Source organism: Zootoca vivipara, chromosome 11 (assembly GCF_965207765.1).
Source record: "Zootoca vivipara chromosome 11, rZooViv2.hap1.1, whole genome shotgun sequence".
Lineage (NCBI taxonomy): Eukaryota > Metazoa > Chordata > Lepidosauria > Squamata > Lacertidae > Zootoca > Zootoca vivipara.
This window is the reverse complement of record NC_142594.1, coordinates 51,490,751-51,504,923: the sequence shown is the minus strand read 5'-3', so window position 1 is coordinate 51,504,923 and position 14,173 is coordinate 51,490,751. Positions and strand designations below refer to the sequence as shown.

Here is a 14,173-nt window from a genome sequence, read left to right as displayed (position 1 = left end):
ATGAGTCATATATTTAGAGGCTCAATTTTAGAAGTATGGAACCGTAACAAAGCTCTACTGGAAAAGAAAACACCATGGTGGGTGTCCCCCCTAAATGCTCTAGCAATACAGAAATTGAACATGGAGAAGAAAGGAGTGACCTATGAGGATATTGTAGTAAAAACTAAGGATGATTTTAAATTAAAAACTTATGATCAAATTCAAGACAAATTCGCCGGGTGGCTACAGTATTATCAAGTCAACGACTTATTTAATAAAGATAGAAAAGGGATTGGTTTTGAGGAAAAGAAGTCGAAGTTTCAAATTGAGTTATTGGATAACAATCAAAAATTATTATTGAAAATGTATAATCTGTTATTAGATTGGTACACAATGGATGAGGCGACAAAAGATTCTATGGTCAAATGGGCGATAGATTTCAGGCACAATATACCAATCAATAGGTGGACAAAATTATGGAAAGAAAATTTAAATGTTACGGCGTGTACTGTACTTAAGGAAAATGTTATGAAGTTAGTATATCGCTGGTATTTAACACCGGCAAAACTATCTAAAATGTACAGGAACCAAAACAAATGGTGCTGGAAATGTAGAACATCGGTGGGAGAATTCTACCACATGTGGTGGGAGTGTGAAAAGATCAAAAAAAATTGGGATTTGGTTTACAACGAATAAAAAAAAAATTGAGATACACTTTCCCTAAAAAGCCCGAGGCTTTTTTGTTAGGATTAATAGATAAGGAAATTGCAAATGTAGATAAAAAAAATTCTTATATGCCACTGTGGCGGCGAGAATTCTAATAGCCCAGAAATGGAAAACTAATGAAATTCCATCAATTACTGAGTGGCAGTCGAAGATTTTGGAATATATGGAAATCGCCAAACTCACCTATAGGATTCTGGAACAGGATGAAGTAAAGTTCAAATTGCAATGGAGTGAATTTGTTGAATATGCTAAGGTCAATTACAAAGGTATGAAAACATTAGTGGTAATAACATAACTCTTACAATGGTACATATATACTTAACTAGGTAATACGATATGAGAGTGAAATAACTTACCATCTGCTGGAAGGAAGGAAGTCACGCTGTGGATCTTGATGTATATAATGGCTTTGCTGTATGAATGTTGATTGAAAACAAATAAAAATTTATTTATAAAAAAAGAAACTTCCTGTTCCTCCTGGCTGGAACATCCTTCCTTTTGCATGTGATAGAAGGTGGGTGTGACCTAACCTGTCCAGGTAACAAAAGGACGAGTCACACAGCTTTTCTTTTTGACTTCCTTCTTCATTTGACCAGCTTCTAGCTAGGACTGCTCAGCTAGCAAAAGCACTGGGATGATTTCCTCGTATGGGGTAGATCCACATGTACGTATTTGTAACTAAGTCTGCCTTCAGGGATCCAACTGTGAACTGAATGTGAGTAAACTTCTTTTATGGATGTGAGGGACAGGGGATATCGTGAAGTCCCTCCCCTCCTGAGTTCAAGCCCATCCCCGAGCACAGGGGAAAGCAGAGGGAGCTCCGATTCCAGTGAGGAAGCAGGAAGTCGTGTCCGAGGCTCAGGCAAGGTAGCGGAGCCAGGGTCCCAGGTGGGACAGGAAGGGGCAAATAAGGGGGGGAGACCCATCCCCCCAACTCCGGAATTACGCAGAAAGAGGAGGGGAAAGAGGATGGGTCTTCCAAGGCTTTTGTGTTGGGGAAAGACGCGCCAAAAGCCATTCGGAGGTTCTGCAACATAATGACCCCATCGTTCCGTGTAAATAGCAATGACTTCAGCACTGTAAATACGCAGCACCAATAAAGTAATAAAATGCAGAGCTGTGTAGCGTCGTCTCTCTGAAGTAGCCTGCTCCGGCCACTGTGACAGCAACCTCCGAATCTTTTTTTGGGGCTACTTTGGAGTTGCCGGGATGAGTGTGTCAGAGGCGGAGAAATGGCGGCAGATCGCGGAGAAAGCCCAGCAAGACCTGCAGCAGCTGGCGCAGCAGGCGCAGGGGGAACTAAAGGCAGCTAAAGAAGAAACCAAGAAGGTCCAGGACGACCGGCTACAACTTGCGGAACAGGTGAGAGCGCTTCAGGAAAGAGAGCAGCAATTAAGGGCGGTGGCGGTAGACCTCCAAAACAAGCTGGATGCAGAGAAAAACAAGGCGGGAGGGGCCCCCCAAGTCCAAGTGCTGCCAGGAAGGAGAGCCGGGACCCTAGTAAGCAAGTTCAATGGAGACCCGAGGGAATATCAGGGCTTTGAGACTGAGATTGTGTATGCTCTTGAGCTGCACCATGCTGACTTCCCTGATGATGAGCACAGGGTAGCGTTTATTGTGGAGCACCTTACCGGGGCAGCCAGGGAGTGGCTAAGACCGTTAATCGCAACAAAGAATCCTTGCATGAAAAATGTCAAACTATTTCTAGAAGCTTTGCAAACTATGTATTCGTCCGATAGTCATATGGACCAGACTAAGGAGGAACTTCATAATTTACGCCAAGGAAAAATGACAGTTCGCGAATATTGGGCGAAATTCACCATGCTGGTGCACAGACTGGGGTGGGAACTTGAGTCAGCCCCAATGCAAGCGGCGTTCTACTTGGGCTTGCATGAGGAGGTGAAGGATGAGCTCTCGAGAGGTCCAAAGCCCAGTAATATGGATCAGCTGAGCAAAGCGGCTCTGGCGGTGGGGATGAGACAGGAATCCCGGTGGAGCGACAAGCAAGCAACGCGCGCAAAGCGGGCTTGGTTCCCACGGTCGCAGGAGAAGCCACTCCCCCAACAACCCTTTCAAGCCACGCCTGGGGCCAGCCAGGACCAGGAACCCATGCAGATTGATAGCGCGCGCGCGGGGGCTTTTCAAACCCCAGCGGCGCCAAGACGCAAGGAGGGAAGGGGCGGGAATTGCTTTCTCTGCAACTCCCCCCAGCATCTCGTCAGAGACTGCCCACATCGCAGGGAGTGGCAAGGAAAGGCGGGAACGGTAGTGCCCTCCCCCACTGACGCAGCACCACAACAGGGAAACGAGAAAGCCTGGCTGCAGGAGACAAGGGGCAGCAGCCAGGCGCAGTCAGCAGACAACAGCCCCAGCCCACCCACCCGCGCAGCGAGGAGCAGAGCCAGCCCACCCCTCCCAGAGCAGGAGTGGTTCTAGAAGTGACGCTAACGCTCCCAAATGGCTATCCCCTGACGGTCCTCGCCCTAATTGACAGTGGTGCCTCAGCCAACTTCTTCTCGAGAAACTTTGCAGAAGAGCACCAGATCCAGCTTCTGCAGCTGGATTTTCCCCTGCACGTAGCCACCATTGACGGCAGAGAGTTGCTGGGAGGGGCCATCACTCATCAAACCCCCCCCCCATGAGAATGACGGTGGGAAGGCACTCAGAGACACTGGCTTTCAACGTCACCACCATCTCAGACCCCCCCATCGTCTTGGGCATGAGCTGGCTGGCGCGCCACGACCCCTCCATCAGTTGGCACCAGAGATGCATCACGTTTGGATCGGACTTTTGTCTAGAACACTGCATGCAGCACCAACCAGGGGAGGGGCCTCCGATAGCCACGGTGGCCACCATGCACGTCAAAGGGGGTGAGGCGATCCCCAAGCCGTACTGGGACCTGCAGGAGGTCTTCAGCGAAGCGGAGTCCGACCACCTACCCCCACACAGGCCTTTTGACTGCCAGATCAACCTGGTGCCAGGGGCAACTATACCCCCAGCCAAGCTGTACGCCATGTCAGATCAGGAACTGGAGGATCTGCGCGCTTTCATCGACAAGAACCTCAAGCGGGGGTTCATCAGAGAAAGCAAGGCAGCAGGGGGCAGCCCGGTCTTCTGGGTGGACAAGAAAGACACGCAACAGCGCTGTCTTGTGGTGGATTTTAGACGGCTGAATTCAGTAACAGAGCCAGTGGCTTTCCCCATGCCCAGAGTGGATGATCTCCTGACAGCGGCGCGCAGGGGCAAGGTTTTCACCAAGCTAGACCTGAGGGGGGCGTACAACTTGATCAGGATCCGGGAAGGCGATGAATGGAAAACCACGATGTTCACGCCTCTGGGCTCTTTTGAATATCTGGTGATGCCCTTCGGGTTGCAAGGGGGCTCAGCATGCTTCCAGGCCTTCATGCACCACGTCCTGGGGTCCCTCCTCTTCAAGAACTGCTTGGTCTTCCTAGATGACATCCTTATCTATTCCAATGACCCAGTGCAGCATGTGAAAGATGTCAGGGAGGTGTTGCAGCGCCTGAAGGAGAACCACCTGTATGTGAAGCTGGAGAAGTGCAAGTTTCACACCAAAGAGGTGGACTTCCTGGGCTACAAGCTGTCAGACAAGGGGCTGGCGATGGACAAGGACAAGGTGCAGGCCATCCTGGACTGGCACAGCCCCAGGACGCGCAAAGATGCCCAACGCCTACTAGGCTTCGCCAACTTCTACAGGAAGTTCATCAAGAACTTCTCTCGCGTTACGGCTCCCATCACTGACTGCCTGAGAGGCAAGCAGAAGTTCAGGTGGACACCTGAGGCGCAAGCAGCGTTTGAAAGCCTCAAGAGGGTGTTCGCCTCAGACCAGAACCTGTTCCACGTGGTACAGGATGCGCCCCTACGCGTTGAGACAGATGCTTCAGATAGAGCTGTGGGCACCATTTTGTTGCAACTGGACGCCAACAGAGAGTGGAGACCCTGTGCCTTCTTCTCCAGGAAGCTGACCCAGCCAGAGCGCAACTACACGGTGTTTGATAGGGAACTTCTTGCGATCCACGCTGCGTTCCAGCATTGGAGACACTTCCTGGTGGGCGCCAAGCACCCCATCCAGGTGTGCACAGACCACAAGAACCTGGAGTTCTGGAGAACTGCCAGGGTGCTCAACCAGCGGCAGATACGGTGGGCAGAGTTCTTCTCGAACTTCAACTTCTCCATCCACTACATCCCGGGGGAGCAGAATGTCAGGGCGGATGCCCTCTCCCGCAAACCGGAGTACATGGAGGAGGAGGCGCCACCGGCACCCAGGCACATTTCCCCCCCGTCAGCATGGTCCTGCGGAGCAGCAGTGGTGAGCGAGGCAGAACTCACAGCACTAACGGCAGCGGATTAATTTGCCAACCGCATCTTCAGAGAACTGAGAGGGGGGAGGGAGCAGGCAAAAGACTTTGCAGAACGCAGGGGGCTGCTTTTCTACAAGGGTGCACTGTACCTGCCCACCACCCAGCTTAGACGTAAGGTCCTCCAGCAGCTGCACGACAACCCAACGGCGGGTCATTTTGGAAGGGACAAAACCGCTCACCTGGTCATGAGACACTTCTGGTGGCCAGGGGTGCGGGAAGATGTTCGAGACTATGTACGGGGCTGTGACACCTGCCAGCGGGCAAAGGTGGTCAGAGCAGCGCCAGCAGGATTGCTGGAGCCCTTAGCCACACCACACAGGCCGTGGGAAGTGGTGTCCATGGACTTCATCACAGATCTGCCTTCTTCCAGAGGCAAGACCGCAGTGTTGGTGGTGGTGGACCTTATGTCCAAAATGTGCCACTTTATACCGTGTGCCAGAGCGGTCTCTGCAGAAGAGACAGCCAAACTGTTTGTTGACCACGTCTTCAGACTGCATGGATTACCTTTACGAGTTATTTCGGATAGAGGCCGCCAATTTGTTTCCAGGTTCTGGCGGCGGCTCATGAACCTCCTGCAGGTGGAGGTCAGCTTGTCGACGGCTAGACACCCGCAGACCAATGGACAGGCGGAGAGGGTCAACGCCATTCTGCAGCAGTACCTGAGATGCTACGTCAGCCAGAGGCAAACAGACTGGGTGGATCGCCTGCCACTGGCAGAATTTGCCTACAATAATGCAGTGAACGTCTCCACAGGGGTGTCGCCCTTTAAGGCCAATTATGGGCGGGACCTCCGATCTTTCCCAGAGAGGGAGGGGGAGGAGGAGGAGGGGGGCCCGCAGGCTGAGGATTGGGCAGAGGAACTGGAGACGGTGCACCAGCAGCTCAGAGAACACTTGGAGAGAGCCAAGGAAGCGTACAAGAAGGGGGCAGATCGCCACAGGCGACAAGGGGAGGTCATCAGGGTGGGGGACAAGGTTTGGTTGTCCTCGGAGGGCCTTCCCATCAGAGGGAGGTGCAAAAAGCTGGCGCCCAGACGGTTGGGCCCCTTCACGGTCACGCAACAGGTCAACCCAGTGGCCTTCAGACTGGCACTGCCAGAGGAAATGAGGGTGCACCCAGTGTTTCATAGATCGCTGCTGTCGCCGTACAGGGAAAGCAGCAGGCTCAGAGGCAGCGAACAAACCCCCGAGGGAGGGGGGAGAGGGGAGGCAGGGAGCAACTCAATGAGGCCACGGCCATCCTTGATTCACGGAGAGGGGTGGGGGGCCTGGAGTACCTCATGGCATGGGAGGACGCTCCACCGTCTCAGAATGAATGGGTCCCAGCCACTCAGATACAGGAGGAATTCTTGGTGGAAGAATTTCACGCCCTCTTTCCCCACAGACCCAAGCCCTGGCACATGGAAAGGGAGGGGGAGGAGGGGGAAGCACGGGAGAGCAGTTCACCATGGCGCTGGGAAGCGGAGTTTGAGGAACCAGAAGACGAGGTATGGGTGTCACCGAGATCCACCCAGTCAGAGGAAGAAGCCGATTGGCAGCACATTTTTACCCCCACTAGCTCGGACGCCACGGACTTTTTGGGATTCCAGTCCTCCCAGGCGGAAGGGGGGGGCTCGCAGGACTGGGGGGAGGTGTTCACACCAACGGGTTCGGAAAGTACTGAGTTCTTAGGCTTCGAGTCGTCACCGACACCTGGAGGGGACTTGGGGAGGGGAGAAGGAGAGCTTGGGAGGGGGGTGGATGTGAGGGACAGGGGATATCGCGAAGTCCCTGCCCTCCTGAGTTCAAGCCCATCCCCGAGCACAGGGGAAAGCAGAGGGAGCTCCGATTCCAGTGAGGAAGCAGGAAGTCGTGTCCGAGGCTCAGGCAAGGTAGCAGAGCCAGGGTCCCAGGTGGGACAGGAAGGGGCAAATAAGGGGGGGAGACCCATCCCCCCAACTCCGGAATTACGCAGAAAGAGGAGGGGAAAGAGGATGGGTCTTCCAAGGCTTTTGTGTTGGGGAAAGACGCGCCAAAAGCCATTCGGAGGTTCTGCAACATAATGACCCCATCGTTCCGTGTAAATAGCAATGACTTCAGCACTGTAAATACGCAGCACCAATAAAGTAATAAAATGCAGAGCTGCGTAGCGTCGTCTCTCTGAAGTAGCCTGCTCCGGCCACTGTGACAATTGACTTTGAATAAGATTGTGGCATCTTTATTCTTTTTAAGAGGGATTCAAGGGAACTTACCAGGAACGTACAATTCAATCTGAGGCAGACTGAATTGTATAATAGTGAGAGGCTCACACGAGCCTGCAACCAGCTATCTGTTGTGCATGTTAGAAGGGGAATTTAACTCTGCTAAGAAAAGGAACTTGCTAGCGGAAGTTAGGAAGGATATTAATAAACAATATATCCTCTCCTGCCACCCAGAACATTCCCACACCCACTTCCTGTCATGGCACCTGAGGTAGTTGACAAGGGCCATGTCCACACCACAAATTTAGAGCACTGTTATGCCACTTTAATCACACACACACACACACACACACACACACACACACACACACACACACAAAGAGAGAGAGCTTTATTGTGCTCCATAGACCCAAAATACACAGCACAGCAATAATATATATCAACAGTTATTAAGGAGTCTTGCTAGCAGCCATGGCTTCCCTCAAAGGATTCTGGGAGCTGCAGTCCATTTGCAGCTGTTTGCAGACACACACCCTGCCCCGTTTTCCCTCATAGAGCTACAATTCTCAGAGTGGCTTAACAACCAAGCCTTCTTCCCAGGGAATTCTGGGAATGGCAGTTCTTTGAGCAGCAGTGCCAAGTTGCACCCAACATGAGGGCCCCCCATCATGTGTGAATGATGTCACATGCACGATACCCCCCACCCAAGTCCGGCCAGGCCAACTCGGCACACCCTCACCCCCCACCCCCACCCCACTGCCAGCCACCTTACCTTGTGAAAGGAAGGCGCTGGGCAAAGATGCTTCATCCCATGTGTCTCCTGCAGAGATCGCCAGTGCTGCCCCCCCCCCCCCGGTTGGCAGCATCTTCACCCTGGCGAGTCCTTTTGAGGATCGCCGTGGCATTTTTTGGGAGGGGGAGGCGGCTGCCTTCTTAAAAATATTTGGGGGCCCTGCCCCCAATCCTCCGCTAGATTGTGCCTCTGAGAGGAATGGGGGCCTCTTAAAAAAACTCTCGGCATCCCTGACAAACTGCAGCTTCCAGAATTATTTGGGGGAAGCCATGGGAATTAATATTGTGATTCTCATTATTAAATTTAGATACTCCCCTTCATGACAGAGCCGTTTACAGTATATAAAAAACCCCTAAATGCATGACACAATAACACCAAAACAAAGCAACAACACATACCCGCCCCACACACATTTCCCAGGGAAATCTGGGAAGTATAGTTCAGGGAATGGAGTTGAGGTCTGTCAGCACCCTTAACAAACCACAATTCCCAGAATCCTTTGGGGGAGACCAGGGCTGTTAAAATGGTATCATAGTGATTTAAGTGCATTGATGGAGACATGCAGGTTGTCTGTGTACATCTCTCTTTCCTCCCCCCCCCTCCTCTGGCACAACTATATATTTCATTAGGCCTTAAAACCCCGATTAAACATGCAAATTGGATATAGCATGCACAAACGCATAATTAGAGAAACAGGGACCTCAGTTGTCCATCATCTTGTCTGCTTTGGTTCTTAGCCAGCAGCCATTTCTGGCGGCATCAAATTCCATCCTTTCATCTGGCATTATGTGAATAAGCACTTTTTGGTTTTTTTGTCTGCCCCAAATTTCTTTTGGCAGCATCGTGTAATTTCATATGAGGGAGCGTCTGATCGTCCCGTAATTGCCCTGCAACATAGCAATTGATCTCTTTTCATCTCAGATATATAATTTTATAGGCCGAGCCGGACGGTGCCTTGAATTATTCCCAAGGCTAGCTCCGCCGAGAGCTTTCGGTGGATCATAATTCAGAGCACTTCGGGAGAAACAAAATTAGTCGCTGTTCCTCCACCTTGTGCATCGGGTATACGCCTTAAATTGCCCACTGACTCATGCATGAAGGAATCCTTCATTGTTTGGAGACTAAGCCCAGAAGGTTTCAAGCGCGTGCCAGAGATGTCGCTGATGAAAAACTAAATATGAAATTGCAGAAGAGCAGCAGCGTCGGCAGTGAAAGGACACCTTTGGGCACACCCACCCAGGCATTCACAGTGTCTAGCGGCTAGCCTCTGGTGAATGACAGCCAGCTATGCATTCTGCAACAAGGAACAGTGACCTCTATGACTTCTTGTCTCCAGGCTGTCGATGATTTGCAGGAGGGATTCAGGTGCATACTGGAAATGTCGGTCTACAAAAGCATTCTGCCACCCAAGGGCCACAAATCCACCTTGTTTTCTTAAAGGCCACTTTGTGGTTAGGTAGGATTCTCATATGTCTGGGGTTTCCCAGGCCTGTCCTCCTTTCAAGGGCCAACATCTCTGCCCAACATCTCTGGTACGCAGGCTGAGACCCTACCTGCCCGCGGACTGTCTCACCAGAGTAGTGTATGCTCTGGTTATCTCTCGCTTGGACTACTGCAATGCGCTCTATGTGGGGCTACCTTTGAAGGTGACCCGGAAACTGCAATTAATCCAGAATGCGGCAGCTAGACTGGTGACTGGGAGCGTCCGCCGAGACCACATAACACCGGTCCTGAAAGACCTACATTGGCTCCCAGAACATTTCCGAGCACAATTCAAAGTGTTGGTGCTGACCTTTAAAGCCCTAAACGGCCTCGGTCCAGTATACCTGAAGGAGCGTCTCCTCCCCAATCGTTCTGCCCGGACACTGAGGTCCAGCGCCGAGGGCCTTCTGGTGGTTCCCTCGCTAAAAGAAGCCAAGTTACAGGGAACCAGGCAGAGGGCCTTCTCGGTAGTGGCGCCCACCCTGTGGAATGCCCTCCCACCAGAGGTCAAAGAGAATAACAATTACCAGACCTTTAGAAGGTATCTTAAGGCAGCCCTGTTTAGGGAAGCTTTTAATGTTTGATGGATTTCTGTATTTTAATATTTTGTTGGAAGCCGCCCAGAGTGGCTGGGGGAACCCGGCCAGATGGGTGGGGTATAAATAATAAATTATTATTATTATTATTATTATTATTATTATTATTATTATTATTATTATTATGCCCGGGTGGATTTTTACAATTTTCAATAAATGGCTGGGTTTTTTTGTTTTGTTTTGTTTTTTGTTTGAGCAGGCGTGTGCCTGGGAGGCTTCCGATCCCCAGCTGACCCAGCACTGGTGCTTCGCCTGCTCACTCGCGAACCAGCGCCGGGTTGGGGGATCCTTTAACTGGCCCTGGGCTGTGGTAGCTCCACAGCCTGGAGCCAAACCCCTGTGCCTTTTTCTTGGGCTTAGCTGGCAGCAGGGAGTGTGTGTGTGTGTGTGTGTGTGTGTGTGTGTGTGTACGTACTGCTCATGTTGTGTGGATGCCTGATTATTGTCTTCCAGAGCAACAACTCTACTTTGACCTTAAAAACGGAAAGCGTAATGCCTGTGGTCAACAAAAGAGGTTCAATGGCTCTCTCAAGGCAAATCTTTAAAAATGTAGTATAAACACCAACAACTGGGAGACACTGGCCTGCCTGTGAGTGCTACAATTGGAGAACAGCCTTTACCAAAGGTGTCATGGACTTTGAAGACGCTCAAACTCAGGACGAAAGGGAGAAACGTGCTAAGAGGAAGGCATGCTTGGCAAATCCACACCGTGATCAACTCCCACCCGGAAACCAATGTCCCCACTGTGGAAGGACGTGTGGATCCAGAACTGGTCTCCACAGTCACTTACAGACTTATTGTTAAAAAGATAATCTTACTTGGCTACAAGGGATCGCCAAAGAAGAAGTATGAGTCGGCAAATGTGTCCTTTTTGTTCCTCAAAATATGGCAACCCTAGTTAGGAAAGTGAGGGGGGAAATGAGTTGGAAAGTGTGGAAAGACATATAACATACCCTCTAATATACCTCAGGTGAAATTTGGGACATTTCTCACTCCCTCGAACTGACCCTCTTTGACCCCCCATTTTTGGTCAACATTTCCTATCAGAAGAAGGATGAGTGCCACATACTCAGCCACGAAGTTCCCTGGGTGACCTTGGGCTGCTTACTCCCTCTCAACCTAACCTACCTCGCAGGGTTGTTGTGAGGGTGAAATGGGGAAGAGGAGAGCTATGACCTTGAGCTCCTTGGAAGAAAGGTTGAGCCACGAGTGTCCACGTAACTTTCTCCCCAGAGGAACAGCAGAGTAAGACGCTGAAAGGCTATTTTCTTGGGGCAATGTAATACGGTAGTACTTGCACATTTTGTGTCATATTTCATGTTCTAGAAGGGCTAGAAACTTTTTTTTCTTCCCCTAACAAATCCTGTGTTTTCTATTCTTTCTCCCTTCAGTTTTCCTACTAACAAATCTTGTTGTCTCCTTCCTTTCTCTCAGCTGGTTCTGCACTGTGATTCTTCTGCAATCCTGCCCTTCTCCGCTCTGCTGGAGAGATACTGTGAAGAATGGTCCTCCCATCACAATTTGACAGGTAATAATGACCTTGAGATAGTGTCTAATTAGTAAGAGACACCCACTGGCTTAGACAGCTTAAAAGGGGAATTTTGTGGGACAGAGGTATTTCAGTTGGTTGTGGGGTTGTTGTTGTTGTTTTTTGGCCTTGATAGTGAAATGGAACCTGCATTTCAGATCCATGTTACCTCTAAATATCAAGTGATAGAGACATGCAATGGGTTAGGGCCCTTGCCTTCTTGCCCTTGTCTGTGGACTCCGTTTTAATTCTCTCGGTTTCTCATTTAACCTATCATAAATTCAGTTGTCAACATTTTGCAGCAATCTGCTTTCCTTTTTCTTTTAAGCACCTCATTCAAATTCATAAGCATTGTAGGGCTAAATTTCTCCTAGCAAACACGTTTTATATGCAGCCTTGACTAATGTAAGTATTTTTGTAATCAATCTTTCCCAATATAATGCATTTTTATAATGCTGTTTTCACTTTCCCCTGCTAGTTCTCACATTCTTTTGAAAACGGCAAATTTGATAGATTTGGATTTAAAGGTGCACTGAATCAAATTTCTGCTCCTTCCCTACTTCCAGATGACCTGTTTTGTTGAGTATTTGATCCCTATACGTTTGTACAAAGTTTGCAGGGAGGTTACTGTAAATCAGGCATCCCCAAACTTCGGCCCTCCAGATGTTTTGGACTACAATTCCCATCTCCCCCGACCACTGATCCTGTTAGCTAGGGATCATGGGAGTTGTAGGCCAAAACATCTAGAGGGCCGCAGTTTGGAGATGCCTGCTGTAAATGATGTCAGCTAGTTGCTGAGCAAACATTCTGATTTGTTTCTGGGGAGGTTATACAATGTTGCATCCAGCGAGTGTCATCCCATTTCCAATGGCTTTTATGCCACTTTCCTTATCTCGGGAAGACTGGTTTGTGGGCAAGGACAGAGGACTCAGCTACGTTAGTAAAGAAACAACGATTTGAATGCACTATAAACATGCAACACCAGGTGGTGCTAGAGAGCAAGAAATTTCAAAACACGATTTTCAATAGAGATTTTTTTTCTTTTGTTATAACGATTTAATTTCTGACTTATTTATAGGGTTCCCGCCCCGCCCCGCTCCCCAATCCACCCAGGCTTTGTGGCACAGAAGCTCCAAATCAGCTCTAATTGCACAAACTCTGAATTTGGTGGTACCTGAAAATAGTCTGGGAGCACTTTCAGAAGCCACCTTGCATGACCCAAAAGGGGAGTATTTCTCTTGGAGGAAGGGGACCCATATTATGTGTGTCCCGTCAAAGCAGAAAGTGCATGTCACTCTTAGGGAGGGGCAAACCCGTCAATCTTGGTTTCTCTCTCTCATTTTCCAATCTTAAATTCCCTACATTTCTGCTTACAACTCCCTCCTCCTTCTCACACTTTCCTCTCAGACCTCAAGCTGAGAGATCATCTTTAACTGGCTGCCAGTTAGTTTCCAGGCCCAATTCAAAGTGCTGGTTTTGACCTACAAAGCCTTAAACAGCTCAGGACCGCAATACCTCAAGGATCGCCTCTCTCCATTTGAACAAACCAGGACCCTGCAATCATCATATGAGGCCGCCTCCTGCATGAGAGGTCTGGAGAGTGGTAATGCCAGAAAGGGCCTTTTCTGTGGTGGCTCCCGGGATGTGGATATTCTCCCTAGGGAGGTTTGGCTGGCACCTTCATTATACATTATACACCTTTTGGCACCAGGCGAAAACTTTCCTTTACAACCAGGACTTTGACTGATTGCCCTTTTAAATGTGTTGGGGGCGGGTTATTGGTTTGTTGTTGTTCTTATTTTTTATTTATTTTATTATTATTATTACTATGTGTTTTGTGGTTCTTTTATTGTAATATTATGGTGTGAACCGCCCTGAGATCTGTAAATGTAGGACGGTATACAATTCTTCTTCTTCTTCTTCTTCTTCTTCTTCTTCTTCTTCTTCTTCTTCTTCTTCTTCTTCTTCTTCTTCTTCTTCTTCTTCTTGCTGCCTTGTTCTGCTCCAGATTTGTTAGCTAGACTAGAACGAGATACTTTTCTATCCAAGTTGTAGATTTCCTGCAGGAAACAACTTTGCCATTTCCCCACCTACGAGCATCTCTGTGTGTGATTGCAACAAGTCTGCTCTCAAACCAAGATCTGACAGCTTAAAGGCTGTATACGAAAAGGGGTTTCAGTAGGTAATTGACCCCTCTTATTCCATTGCAAGGCATTAAAGACAGCCTGCCTGTGCCCCCTAAGTTGGCCTTCTCCCCCCAGGAGCACACTGTCCTTTGATCACCAGTGTCCAAATAAAATTCAGCGGTGACTTCTGGGCCTGAATGGAAGTGCCATTTCTGCAGGCTGGTCCCTATCCGCTTGCCAACGCTGCAATCGTTTGCTGATTTCCCGAGTTCCTCCTTTACAGTTATTCATTCCGTTGGCTAACTGCTCTAAAGCTACAACTTATTTCTTATCAGTTAATTTCATTCAATACAACTCCATTTTCCTTCCAGACAAGCCAAAT

General features: G+C 49.4%; 1 protein-coding gene across 1 annotated transcript in view; it reads left to right on the top strand.

Moving 5' to 3' along the window:
- CRHR2 (corticotropin releasing hormone receptor 2) overlaps positions 1 to 14,173 on the top strand; it is a 176,087-nt gene that overhangs the window by 20,289 nt on the left and 141,625 nt on the right. The window contains exon 2 of the mRNA XM_088653749.1: positions 11,572 to 11,665. Within this exon, the coding sequence (XP_088509875.1) occupies positions 11,572 to 11,665 (94 nt within the window). The remainder of the gene's footprint in view (positions 1 to 11,571; positions 11,666 to 14,173) is intronic.